This window comes from Nicotiana attenuata, unplaced genomic scaffold (genome assembly GCF_001879085.1).
Source record: "Nicotiana attenuata strain UT unplaced genomic scaffold, NIATTr2, whole genome shotgun sequence".
Taxonomy (NCBI): domain Eukaryota; kingdom Viridiplantae; phylum Streptophyta; class Magnoliopsida; order Solanales; family Solanaceae; genus Nicotiana; species Nicotiana attenuata.
The window spans coordinates 173,402-186,028 of NW_017672206.1; the positions used below are offsets into that span (position 1 = coordinate 173,402).

At 40.6% G+C, this 12,627-nt stretch overlaps 1 protein-coding gene across 1 annotated transcript; it reads left to right on the forward strand.

The window, feature by feature from the left end:
• Window positions 1-473: 473 nt before the first annotated feature.
• Window positions 474-4,057, forward strand: LOC109212320. Its single transcript, XM_019375950.1, has 5 exons — window positions 474-1,113; window positions 1,209-1,321; window positions 1,525-1,777; window positions 1,875-2,719; window positions 3,257-4,057. The coding sequence occupies exons 1-5, from the start codon at window positions 894-896 to the stop codon at window positions 3,932-3,934; spliced, it is 2,109 nt and encodes a 702-aa protein (XP_019231495.1). The 5' UTR covers window positions 474-893; the 3' UTR covers window positions 3,935-4,057.
• Window positions 4,058-12,627: the final 8,570 nt, after the last annotated feature.

The following is a 12,627-nucleotide window of genomic DNA, read 5'->3' on the forward strand; positions in this document are numbered from 1 at the left end:
AAAATTACATGCCTCATCCTTTTATCTCTTTTTCTATTTATATGGGACATATCCCCAATCAATCCTAATAGTACAAGTGCAGAGAATATTCTATATCCTATTACAAAAACTAGCCGTTAGTGCTCTGTTCTTGATGCTTGACCTCGACCATTATTGATTGCCGCCCTACGAGCCCCACTGCTTACTAGTCGACCTCGGCCACATCATTTTCCTTAATGCACTTGATGCTAAATTCCCTTGAGGCAGATTTTGACCTATACATTATCCTCACTGTCAAAATAATAGCAATAAAAAAGTTTAAACAGAGGGGTGAGGGTGGAAGTTTAACCATGGTTGGGGAGGAGAATCAAAAAAGTGGAGGGAATAAACAGAGTACGTCATCATGATTCAAAAGGGGAAGATTCAATTTAGAGACATATATTGCAGTTTGCAGATCCCCAATAAACAAACCCCCTCGAATTTTAAACTTTCACTATAACGGGATGAATTAATAGTGGGCACTGCATCGTCAACAGCGCCCACCCCACCCCCCAAAACTCACCTCCTTATGTAAATCACAGTCTCCCATAGAAATAGAGAGACAGAGACGTACTCATATCGTCATATATCTCCCCATTTCACTTCCCAATAAATAAACAAGAAAGAGACGTAGACAGAGTTGGTCTTTGCTACTGCTACTGCTACTGCCTACTGCTCGTTTGGGAGTGAGTGTTAATAAACCAAGCTAAGAGAGCAGAAAAGTATTCACTACCCTCATTTCTTTATCCTGATCAGTGACTATACTCCTCTTGAGAACATATATACTTGCTGTCATTTTCAATATTCTGATATTTCCATTTTCCCATCAGAAATACTCAATTTGCTACCAAAAAGTGAGTTTTTTTTTTCTCAGAATGGGGAAAGAGTGGCTGTACTGGGCTACTAGTAGATCTACCAAGAATAAAGGAAGACGGTCAGGGAAAGGAGAAATCAATGAACAAGTTACTTCTGCTGGTTGCATGTGTGCTGTTTTTCAAATATTTGATTTACCTCATTTTCATTTGGCAACTTTGAACCAGCACCAATCTCCTCCTCCTTTAACTAAAGAAGATCAACAACCTGTTCTCCTCAAAGGTAATTTTAATCTATAAATTTAACGTACAACATAATCATACTTTTTCTAATTAGGATTTAATTTGAGTAAATCATTTAACAACATGATAATGCAGGAATTGAAGCGCCAAGAAACAGCTTGGATTTAGACGAGGAGCGGCCTGTTCTCGTGGAAAATAAATCTGTTTCAACTTCATTAATTTCATCAGAAGAAACTTTGAACATTCCGGTGAGTCTAAATTGTAACCGTTACTTCCCATCTCGTGTTACCAATATTTTAATCATCTCTTTTCCCAATGTTAAGAAGAAGAGAGAGAGAGATTAGATTCTTGTTGTTGTTTGTAAAAGTGAGTAATGATGATAATAATGATAGTGTTGGAATTAACTTTACATCTTATTGAAAATTAATTAATTTTTGTGCAATTAATCCAGGTTGGTATTCAAATTAGAACAAGCATTGACTCTAGATCACCTAGAGTATCAACGTCAACTTCAAGAGGAAAAACAGATGATTTTTCCTCTGAATCTCCTGGGCCCAAAACACCAACACTTGTTGCTAGACTTATGGGCCTTGAAAATTACTCTCCTCTTTCCAATATTTCCACTAGCAATAATACTCCAAATTCAAGATCACATTCTAAGTCACTCTTGGTCCAAAAGCAAGTTCAAGGCCTTGACATTACAGGTATGGGTGTCAAACGGGCGGTTTGTGCTGATAAATAGGCGGGTTACGTTGGACATGTTATATTTTCATGAGCTAATTTTATCGCCCCTAATTACAGGTACTGCGTCACTGCCTGAGACACCAAGGGTATCTTCAGAGAGCAGGAGGTCAGATGTGGAATATCATCATAGGCTCTCTCTTCAAATCAACAAAGAAAATATTGGTGAAGAATCTCAAGGTTCAGCTTATCAATACAATGCCAAGAAAATGGCTAGGAGAAGAAGAGATGATAAACTAAAGCAAGATGATGAGAATAGAAGTCCAGGATATTATGCTAGACAAATTGTGAAGCAAGTAAAAGATAGAGTCAGCAGGAAAGTTGGTCATGACATTACCAACATAGTTACAAGTAAAGATGATAATGTCGTCTTGCTTAACAACAACAACAACTACGTTGTCTTGCTTAAACCGATGAAAAAACCCAAGGCTCTAAACCATCTTGGAGATGATAATAGCCTAGTTAGTAAGCAATCAATTACTCCTTCTAGCTCACCAAGGTTAAGATTGTTGGAGACCAAGAACAAATTACCAGTCACAACTACATCAACTGGTAATAAAATCCAAACTCAACAGCACTCTCCTAGACTTTCATCTGCTGCTAAAATTATCACAAATCATAAGTCTCAAGATTCTTTATGGGAGGAAATAAAACAGAAGCAGCAGCTGCATCAGAGAAGTACCAAAAAAGGAAAAGGTGAGAGATATCATGAGAAGCCACCATCAAATGCTAATTCTGATCCCATCCATAGAAAGAAGGAAGAACAATTTGTTCATTCTGCTGCCACAAATAAAGGAAACAGCAAGGACAACAAGTGCAAGAAAACTGCATTGTCAAACGTTCCGACCTTTTTTCCATTGAAGAAAGAGCCTTCTTCTCCCCCCACTAAATTACTCATCAAAAAGGTATGAAACAATGTTAATAACCAGCATTTTAGTTTCTATTTTTTTCCATTTATTATTTTTAAGAGTTTCATATACTATTATTTTTGTATCACATCCCTTGGGTGCGGTCTTTACTCAAATCTTGCATGAACACGTCGTGCACCGTGCTGACCTTTTCTTTTTTAGTTTCATAAGACAATCATTTAACGTAATTATAGGTAAATGTAATGATAATTTGATAAATAATAACTGACCTGTTATCACATATTAAAATACGTATAATAGTACAATTTTTTTTACTCTATTAATGTGTAAATATAAATCTTTTTGTGCTAGCAGCACGTAACTGTTCACAATAAATGAGATTAATTAATAATATGAAAAATAAAGATAAATAAATTGTTACAAATTACAATAGGTCAAAATATATGTAGCGACAAGTATTAAAATGTTGTATACCATTAGGTGTATGTAAGTTAAATATCTGCTTTGAATTATGGCTGGATTATTTATCTTATGATATTTTGCACAATAATATTTGTCTGTTGAACAAAACAGTCACAGGAATCAGATGCTCATCCATTGAAAAGGAGCACACAATTATCTTGTAGTTCGAGCCATTCGTACAACACCACACTCCAAGAAAGCAACAAATGTAACGGTACTACTACTACTACTTGTAGTGTTGGACGAGAGGAATTTCAGTACATTCAAAGAATACTGAAACGTGCAGGAATTGACAAATGTACCCCAGTGTCCTTTGCCAAGTTGTACTCTCAATCTCACCCTCTTGATCCTTGTATTTTTCACCACTTAGAACTTTTTCACCCTTCCATTTTTACCGTACCAAGATCAAGTTTAAGCCAGAGGTGTAACAGAAAGCTTATTTTTCAACTTGTTAACGAGCTCCTTGTTGAAATCTTGGAACCATATTACATCAAGTTGAACCCCATATGGCTAATTACTCCAAAGAAAAGGCGATTACATCGTCAAATGAACGGGTTGGAGCTGATTAACACACTCGTCATGAGAATACAGAGTTTACCTTCAGCTAATTGCCAAGTTCTTGAAGATATTGATGCATTGATAGATAAGGATTTGCGAAAAAAAGAGCTCGGAATTAGAGGCCGTGTGTTTGAAGAAGAAGGGGAAAGCATAGTATTAGAGATTGAACGTGATATATTTGAATCACTTCTGCATGAATATGTGGCGGTTTCGTATAGAATAATGAGGTAGCAGTTGAGTTATAACAATTGAGTGATTGAACTATACAAGTAGAAGTAAAATTTATATATTTTTGTTTTGCATCTCAATTTAAATTTTTAGTGCAAATTTTTCCCCCTTAAAGTGCAAGTCCACTTGCTTCAATCTTGCTTTACTTATGATGTATAGAATTGTCCGTCCAGATGGTAGCATCTTTCACTTCATCGCATTTGCTAGAGCTAAATTTTGTTAATTCTCGTCGACAAAATACCTTGTAGTTGTAGACACTGTAGCATGCTTCTAAACGAATTAGTACGCATAAGATTAACTAATGAATGTTGCTAATGTATAGATAGAATGTTTAAATTATCAAGTCAGTTTTAAAGCTAATTATAAGTAATTTTTCTAATAATGTAAAGTTTATTTATAACTTAAATTTAAAAAAAGGAGGGAGAGAGCGGGCACTAGTGAACAGAAACAGGGTCTGACCGTGTTCAGGTGGGTCAATCACGTGATTAGATGCCATTCGTTTGGATACGGGGCCCACTTTTGTCAAATGTTAGACGAAACTGGGCTTAGAGGGATACACGTGGTTGCGTAAAGTGACACTAGATTTTGGCCAACTAATCGCGCTTTCTTATAGGCTCCTCACTTGGATTCTTGTCCACCTTTTTCTACATAATTATTTTACTTTCCTTATTTTTATATATTCATTACACCTTTCTAACATTGTCATTATCATTCCACTTTTTCTATTTAATTTTCCTATATTTCTTGTAATATTCTCTACCTTAGCTACGTAGGTGTATGGATCAAAATCTGACCACACGCGGATTAGCGCTAACAGGAATGGTAAGTAGCCGATTAAGCTGTGGTCGTACCCATAGGGTGTAATAACAACGAAGACCTTGGCCACTGCCGAGATCGAGCCATCAAAAAGCCTGTATGATGAAGTAAATACCGTGATATTTGATGGAGGCGACGTGAAGGACAGTCAAGGAATGAAGGCATTCTGGTTAAGGACCGATGGACAAAAGGGAATACTAATAATATATATAGGAGGAAAGAAGACAAGAAAGAGGGGGCTTCCTCCCCGGGAGAAGGGGGAAGAACAGAAGACCAGGAAAAGACTTAGATAGCAAATACAAATCTCTATAATCACCATTTCCAAATTAATAAAGATAGATCTCATAGTCATCAATGACATTCCTTCTTTTCCCTCTTTGCTCTTACATTATGGAACGATAAGCCAAAGATGTAAGTGATAGTAGCCTATATTATGCGATGTAGATGCTATTTATGCTCTAAATTAACTATACCTTATTGATGTTTTAAGTGTTAAATGATAACAAAATGCTCTAATTGAGGTTTTTATGCTTTGCAGGAGCTACTCCGAGTTAGGAGGAGGATATAGAGTGTTTTGGGGTCAAAAATAAAGATATAAGGCCAATCGAGAAGATCCCGGATGAAAACTAGCAAGAAAAGGCAAAGAAAAATTGGGCAACAGTTCACCGAGGCCGCGGTCGGGCCGCGGCTAGAACACGGTGAAAGAAAGGCGAAAAACTGAAAGTCTAAAATCACCGCGGTTGTCCCGCGACCGCGGTCGATCTGGAGAAGGGTAAAGCGTGGGGAACTTATCCTAACCCTATATAAACTCAACAAACTCGTCCAAGTCAAAAAAAAAAAAAGCTTGTTTTTAGACTGAATTGGAGGCAAGAACAAGTGTGAGAAGATCAAGACACCATTAGAGTTTTTCATTCTTCTTCTTGTTATCATTATTTTGTGAATTATGAATGATTTTATGGTTTTATCTTGTTTTACTATGAGTAGCTAAACATTTAATCTAGGGTTGATGAAACTAATTGTTAGATGAAGTTTTGACTCAGTTTTGTTATAATCGATCCGGGTATATTATATGATTGTTCAACTATGTTTTGTATTGTGATTAATTGAATGGTCCCTTGATTAATCGTGTCTAATTGTCTTGTGCTTCTTGAGAAAGAATACTAGGTTAGAATTTTGTTGAACAACACCACTTTTGGGTAATTGAAGAGATTCATTACTTGAATTTAAAAGTGGGGTTAGAGATAACAAAACTTTGGTGGGATAATTCAGAGCTACGTAAATTATCAGCTAGAGTAGTTCGAGAGAATGCTCTAGTAAATTATCGTAGTTGATCGAGAGATAACTGTGGTAACCCATAGCTCATAATCCTCATAGAGTATTACAGCGAGATTATAGCAAAAGAGTTAAGAATTAAGCTAGCAATTGGGGAAATCAATACCCTAGATATTTTTACCATTGAATTATCTTTAATTTGTAATATTGTTAGTTTTAAGATCCTTTCACTTTAGTTAAACAAATTCCAATATTTATTGATAAAAATATTGCATCCGGAAATTGTTTGAGCTTGTATTAGCATCACTAAGAGTTGTAATTGATAGGTTAGTTCCCTGAGGATTCGACTCCGGACTTATAGACCAGATTATATTTGCAGCAACCGCTTATCCTTTTTATGACTAGAGTTGGGCGTGATCAAATTTTGGCTTCGTTGCCGGGAAACTAACAGTGTTATTTATTGCAACTTAGAAGTAGTGCTAGAATTATTAGTTTAGATCAATTTTCTACGGTGTTAAATAAATTTTCATTGAAATTCTCACGTTTGAACTCTTGTGTGATTCAGGTGTATGCCTAGAAATTCTTCGAGGACTGGTGAACTGCTTGAAGGACTCTCAGACCCCGAGAAAACATTCAGGGCATCAAACCGTGCCAACAAGAAGAACAAACAATCACAACAAACACACCAACTCGCAACTGAAATGGACAACAGGGAAAACATCAATGTGCCAAACGAAGCAGTGGTGGCACCTCTTGTGCCAGAAGTTGCACTTTATGATTGGGCACAGCCAACAGCTGACAACCTGGCCACCGCCATTGCTGTGCCCCAAATACAAGCGGAGACATTCCAGATTACTAACAACATGCTGCATCTTCTGCAGAATAAGGGATTGTTCTCAGAGTCACACATTGAAGACCCTCAACAACACCTGAAAAATTTTCTGTCAATTTGTGTGACCCAAAGGCAGCCAAATGTGACCCCAGAAGCCATCAAGCTGTTACTGTTCCCGTTCTCTGTGACCGGGGAAGCTCAGACTTGGCTGAATTCGCTTCCAATAAGTTCCATTGCCACTTGGGAGGAATTAGTCAAGCAGTTCCTGAACAAATTTTACCCGCCCAACAAGACTGCAAGATAGATTGATGAGATATTGCAATACAAGCAGACGCCCACTGAGACCTTGCAGGAAACTTGGGAAAGATTCAAAGGGATGCTAGTGAAGTTTCCCCATCGTGGTATTCCAGACCAGATGCTCGGCCAGAGATTCTACATGGGGTTAGCAGACAATTTAAAAGCCAATGTAGATGCTTCAGCTGGGGGTGCATTCCTGAGCAAGACATTCATAGAGTGTAAAATCCTTCTTGACAAGATGGCCCAGAATTCAGGGTGGATGACGAGAGGTACGACCCTGTCACCAATAGTGCATTCAGTTCCTCTTGACCCAAATAATTCACATGCAGAGAACATCGCCACACTCATGACTCAGATGAGTATACTAACAGAGAAGATTGATGAGATGGGTACAAAGCAAGTACATATAGTTGACACAACAAATGGAGGACTGTGTACACCTTGCATTAATCAGTCTTATGTGTGTTCATGGAGTGGAGAAGGTGACAACCAAGGGTTAAGAGAGGATATGAATTATGTCAACAATTTTGGGAGTCAGAGGCAAGGAGGACAACAATGGGCACCAGCACCCAACCAGCAGTACAGACCGAACATGCCACAACCGGGCGGTATGCGGCCCCAAGGCCAAATGGTGCCATATCAGAGACAACAGGGCTATCAACAACAACACCGGCAACAGTTGACATATCAGCCACCTCAACAGCAACAGGACAGGAACATGGTAGAAATCAGGGGTATGCTGCAATAACTCATTGAAACAAACGATAAGATGCAGGAAAAGTTGGCAGCGCATGACTCAGCAATTAAGGGTATTGAAACTCAACTGGGGCAGCTTTCCATGGCCTTAAATAACCGCCCCCAGGGAACATTGCCAGCCGACACGAACATTAACCCCAAGGAGCAAAACCCGAATCAACTGATGGTAGTAAGTCTCCAGAATGGGAGTGATTTAGACAAGGAGCAAGAAGTTGCTCAATCCAGAAGAGAGACTACACCAGTCACTCCAGTTCTAGTAGAGATAGATGAATCAGCAGAACTCACTGAAGTGGTGGTTGAACAAGCTCAGGCTGATAAGGGTAAGGCTAAAGAAAGTGAACAAGTTGCAGAACAGGTGGTACCTCTTGTGCCACAAAATTCCAACAAAGAACAGCCAACAAGCAGTGGACAAAGAGTGATGCCTGCACCATTCCCTCAGAGATTGGCAAAACAAAAGAAAGAAGATCAATACAGGAAATTCATGGAGATGCTTCGTCAGATTCAATTGAATATCCCTCTGATGGATGCTTTGAGGGAAATGTCAGGCTATGCAAAGATGATGAAGGATCTGATGTCACAAAAATTTGACTTTCAGGACCTGTCCACAGTAACTCTGACACAGACATGCAGCGCAGTAGTGACATGACCCATGGCTCAAAAGATGTCTGATCCAGGTAGCTTCACTATTCCGTGTACTATTGGGAGTTATGCTTTTGCAAAAGCATTGTGTGACTTAGGATCCAGTATAAACTTGATGCCTTTGGCGATATATACAAAACTGGGCACTGGAAGAGCTAGACCGACTTCGATGCTGTTGCAACTGGTTGACCACACGGTTAAAAGACCGACGGGGATTCTTGATGATGTGCTGGTACAAGTGGGAAAGTTTGTATTCCCTGCAGACTTTGTTATTCTGGACTGTCAGGTAGATGAGGAGATACCCATCATTCTGGGGAGGCCATTCTAAGCCACTGGGAGAGCATTGATTGATTGTGAAACTAGGGAATTAAAAATGAGGTTGAACGATGAATAAGTAATATTCAACATTCAACAATCCATGAGGAGACCCAGTGAATATGCAAATTGCTCATTAGTGGAAGCTGTGGATGTGATCCTGTATGAAGATGATGAGACCCTGAACGCCAAAGATCCATTGGGAGCTTGCTTGACAAATTTAGAGGAGATGTATGGCGAAGGATTGGCATAGTGGGTCATGGCACTTGAAGGCCAAGGATTCTGGAAAAGGGAACCTGAGTTCGAGCCCCTTGATTTAGAAAAGAGAGCTACACTACCTGCAAAACCATCAATAGAGGAATCACCACAGCTGGAGCTGAAACCGCTTCCAGCCCACCTCAAGTATGCTTTCTTGGGTACCAATTCTACTTTGCCTGTTATTATATCATTTGGTTTGCTAGCTGTGCAGGTAGAACAATTACCGCAGGTGTTGCAGGAATACAGAACTGCCATTGGTTGGACCATGGCAGACATAAAGGGTATCAGCCCGGCCTTCTGCATGCACAAGATTTGTCTGGAAGAAGGGCACAAACCTTCCAGGGAACATCAACAAAGGCTGAACCCGAATATGAAAGAGGTAGTGAAAAAGGAGGTAATCAAGTGGCTGGACGCGGGCATCATCTTTCCCATCTCTGATAGCAATTGGGTAAGCCCCGTCCAGTGTGCCGAAAAAGGGTGGAATAACAGTTGTACAAAATGAGAAGAACGAGTTGATCTCGACTCGTACAGTCACAGGGTGGCGGATTTGCATGGATTACAGGAAATTAAACGCAGCCACCCGAAAGGTCCATTTCCCCTTGCCCTTCATTGACCAGATGTTGGACAAGTTAGCTGGGCGATCCCATTTTTGTTTCTTGGACGAATACTCGGGGTACAACCAGATCTCAATAGCCCCGAAAGATAGAGAGAAAATGTCCTTTACATGTCCGTATGGCATCTTTGCCTTTCGGAGGATGCCCTTTAGATTTTGCAATGCACCAGCCACATTCCAGCGGTGTATGTTAGCCATTTTCACCGATATAGTCGAAGACATTATGGAGGTGTTTATGGATGATTTCTCCGTGGTAGGGGATTCATTCGAAGATTTTCTTTACAACCTTAAAAGAGTGCTCAAACGATGTGTGGAGACAAATTTGGTGCTGAACTTGGAGAAGTGCCATTTTATGGTGCAAGAAGGCATAGTGTTGGGGCATCGAGTGTCCAAAAGAGGATTGAAGTAGACCATGCAAAAGTTGATGTGATTGAAAAGCTCCCAGCACCCACTTCAGTGAAAGCAGTGAGAAGTTTCCTTGGGCACGCCGGATTCTACAAGCGGTTCATCAATGATTTTTCAAAAATTGCTAACCCCTTATGTAAGCTGCTTGAAAAAGACCAGCACTTTATGTTTTCTGATGATTGCAGGTTAGCATTTGAGGAGCTGAAGAAGAGATTGGTGACTACACCCATCATTGTTGCACCCAACTGGGAGCAACCATTCGAGCTGATGTGCGACGCCAGTGATTACGCTATAGGAGCGGTTTTGGGGCAGCGCAAGGAGAAAATTATACACCCAATTTACTATGCAAGCAGGACGCTTAGGCGTGCAAAGCTGAACTACACGATTACGAAAAAGGAGATGCTCGCTATAGTAATTGCCTTCGACAAATTTAGGTCATACCTTATTGGCTCGAAAGTTTTTGTTTATACTGACCATGCAGCCATTAGGTACTTGATAGCAAAGAAGGAGTCAAGGCCCCGCTTGATTCGTTGGGTTCTGTTGCTACAAGAATTTGACCTGGAGATTCGTGATCGAAAGGGGACAGGCAATCAAGTAGCAGACCACTTCTCGAGGTTGGAAGGGGCAGAGAAGAGAACGAGGGTTGAAGATATCATTGAGACATTCCCAGATGAGCAATTATTTGCCGTGACAATGGAGGAGGCACCATGGTATGCTGATATTGCTAATTACTTAGCATGTGGTATTGTACCTCATGATCTCTCCTCAATTCAAAAGAAGAAATTTTTTCGTGATTGTCGTGCGTATTATTGGGATGAACCCCTATTGTTCAAAATATGTGTTGATAGCATGATCCGGCGGTGTATCCCCGAGCAAGATCAACCCTCTATTTTGCAGTCTTGCCACGCTTTGCCATATGGTGGACACTTTGGAGGAATTCGGATAGCAGCAAAGGTGTTGGAATCAGGCCTGTATTGGCCTACATTGTTCAAGGATGCCCATGCTTGGGTCAAAGGCTGTGATGAATGCAAAAGACGGGCAACATATCCCGTCGTCATGAGATGCCAATGACCACAATCCAAGAGGTGGAAGTGTTTGACATGTGGGGGATCGACTTCATGGGGCCTTTCATCAGCTCATACGGTAACAAGTATATACTGGTTGCCGTTGACTATGTCTCCAAGTGGGCCGAAGCAGTTGCTCTCCCAACCAATGATGCGAAAGGGATGACCAGTTTCCTCAAGAAAAACATCTTCACACGTTTTGGCACCCCCCGAGCCATAATCAGTGATGGTGGCTCTCATTTTTGCAATAGAGTGTTTACACACCTATTGGAGAAGTATAGAGTTTGCCACAAGGTAGCCTCACCATACCACCCACAAACAAGCGGGCAGGTCGAAGTGTCCAATAGGGAAATCAAAAGTGTCCTCTCAAAAACAGTGAATGCAACAAGAACTGATTGGGCAAGGAAGCTGGATGATGCATTGTGGGCATACCGCACAGCCTTCAAAACTCCAATTGGTATGTCACCATACAAGTTGGTATTTGGAAAGGCATGCCACCTTCCGGTTGAGCTAGAACACGAAGCACTGTGGGAATTGCGGCAGCTGAACTTAAACATGGAGACAACGCGCACCAACAGAGTTAATGGGTTGTATGAGCTTGAGGAATTCCGGTTCCAGGCATTCGAGAGTGCTAGACTATATAAAGAAAGGATGAAACTGATGCATGACAAGCACATCTTGGATCGGAACTTCAAAACCGGAGAATTAGTGCTGCTATATAACTCATGATTGAGGTTGTTCTCGGGTAAGTTGAAGTCCGGATGGTCAGGATCGTTCAGAGTGGTGCAAATGTTCCCAAGTGGAGCTGTGGAGATCGAATCGGAAGATGGGACGAACAAATTCACAGTGAATGGGCAGAGGTTGAAACATTACCTTGGAATGACTGAAGAAAAAGGGAACAACGTGGTGATAACATAGGAGGAGACCCAATACACAAATGAGGAGTGATGATATGAGCCTGCGTCGTGCCGCGATGTTAAATCAGGCGCTGTGTGGGAGGCAACCCATGTTTTCTTTTATTTCTTTTTTGTTTTGATGTTGTACTTGATGTGTATGAAACTAACCCTTTTATTAGTATACAGGGCAAGATTGGTGCATATTGGGAGAAGTCGGGGTCAAGAACCAACCCCGGAAAGGTAAAAAAAATTGAGAAAAAAAGAATAATTTCTCGGAAGCCTGTGACCGCGACCGCGGCCCGGGCGAGGCAAATTCAACATATTATGGTTCTGGGCCACCGCAACCGCGGTGGGACCGCGGCCCGGGCGCAGCATTTTTTGACTATTCTGTTTTGTTTACTTTGTCCACTGCGACCGCGATGAATTCGACGATTCTGCCCGCCCAGGTAAGTCCAATTAACTTTGTATTTTATTTTATTTTACTTTTTCTTTCTCTTTCTTCTTTTTCTATTCTAACTAAACGCCCCCCCCCC

Excerpts from the sequence above, each read along its gene's own strand:
- LOC109212320 (XM_019375950.1), top strand. The coding sequence starts at position 894 with ATGGGGAAAGAGTGGCTGTACTGGGCTACTAGTAGATCTACCAAGAAT. Across the intron at positions 1,114-1,208 it reads ACAACCTGTTCTCCTCAAAG|GAATTGAAGCGCCAAGAAAC; the intron begins GTAATTTTAATC and ends ATGATAATGCAG. Across the intron at positions 2,720-3,256 it reads CTAAATTACTCATCAAAAAG|TCACAGGAATCAGATGCTCA; the intron begins GTATGAAACAAT and ends TGAACAAAACAG.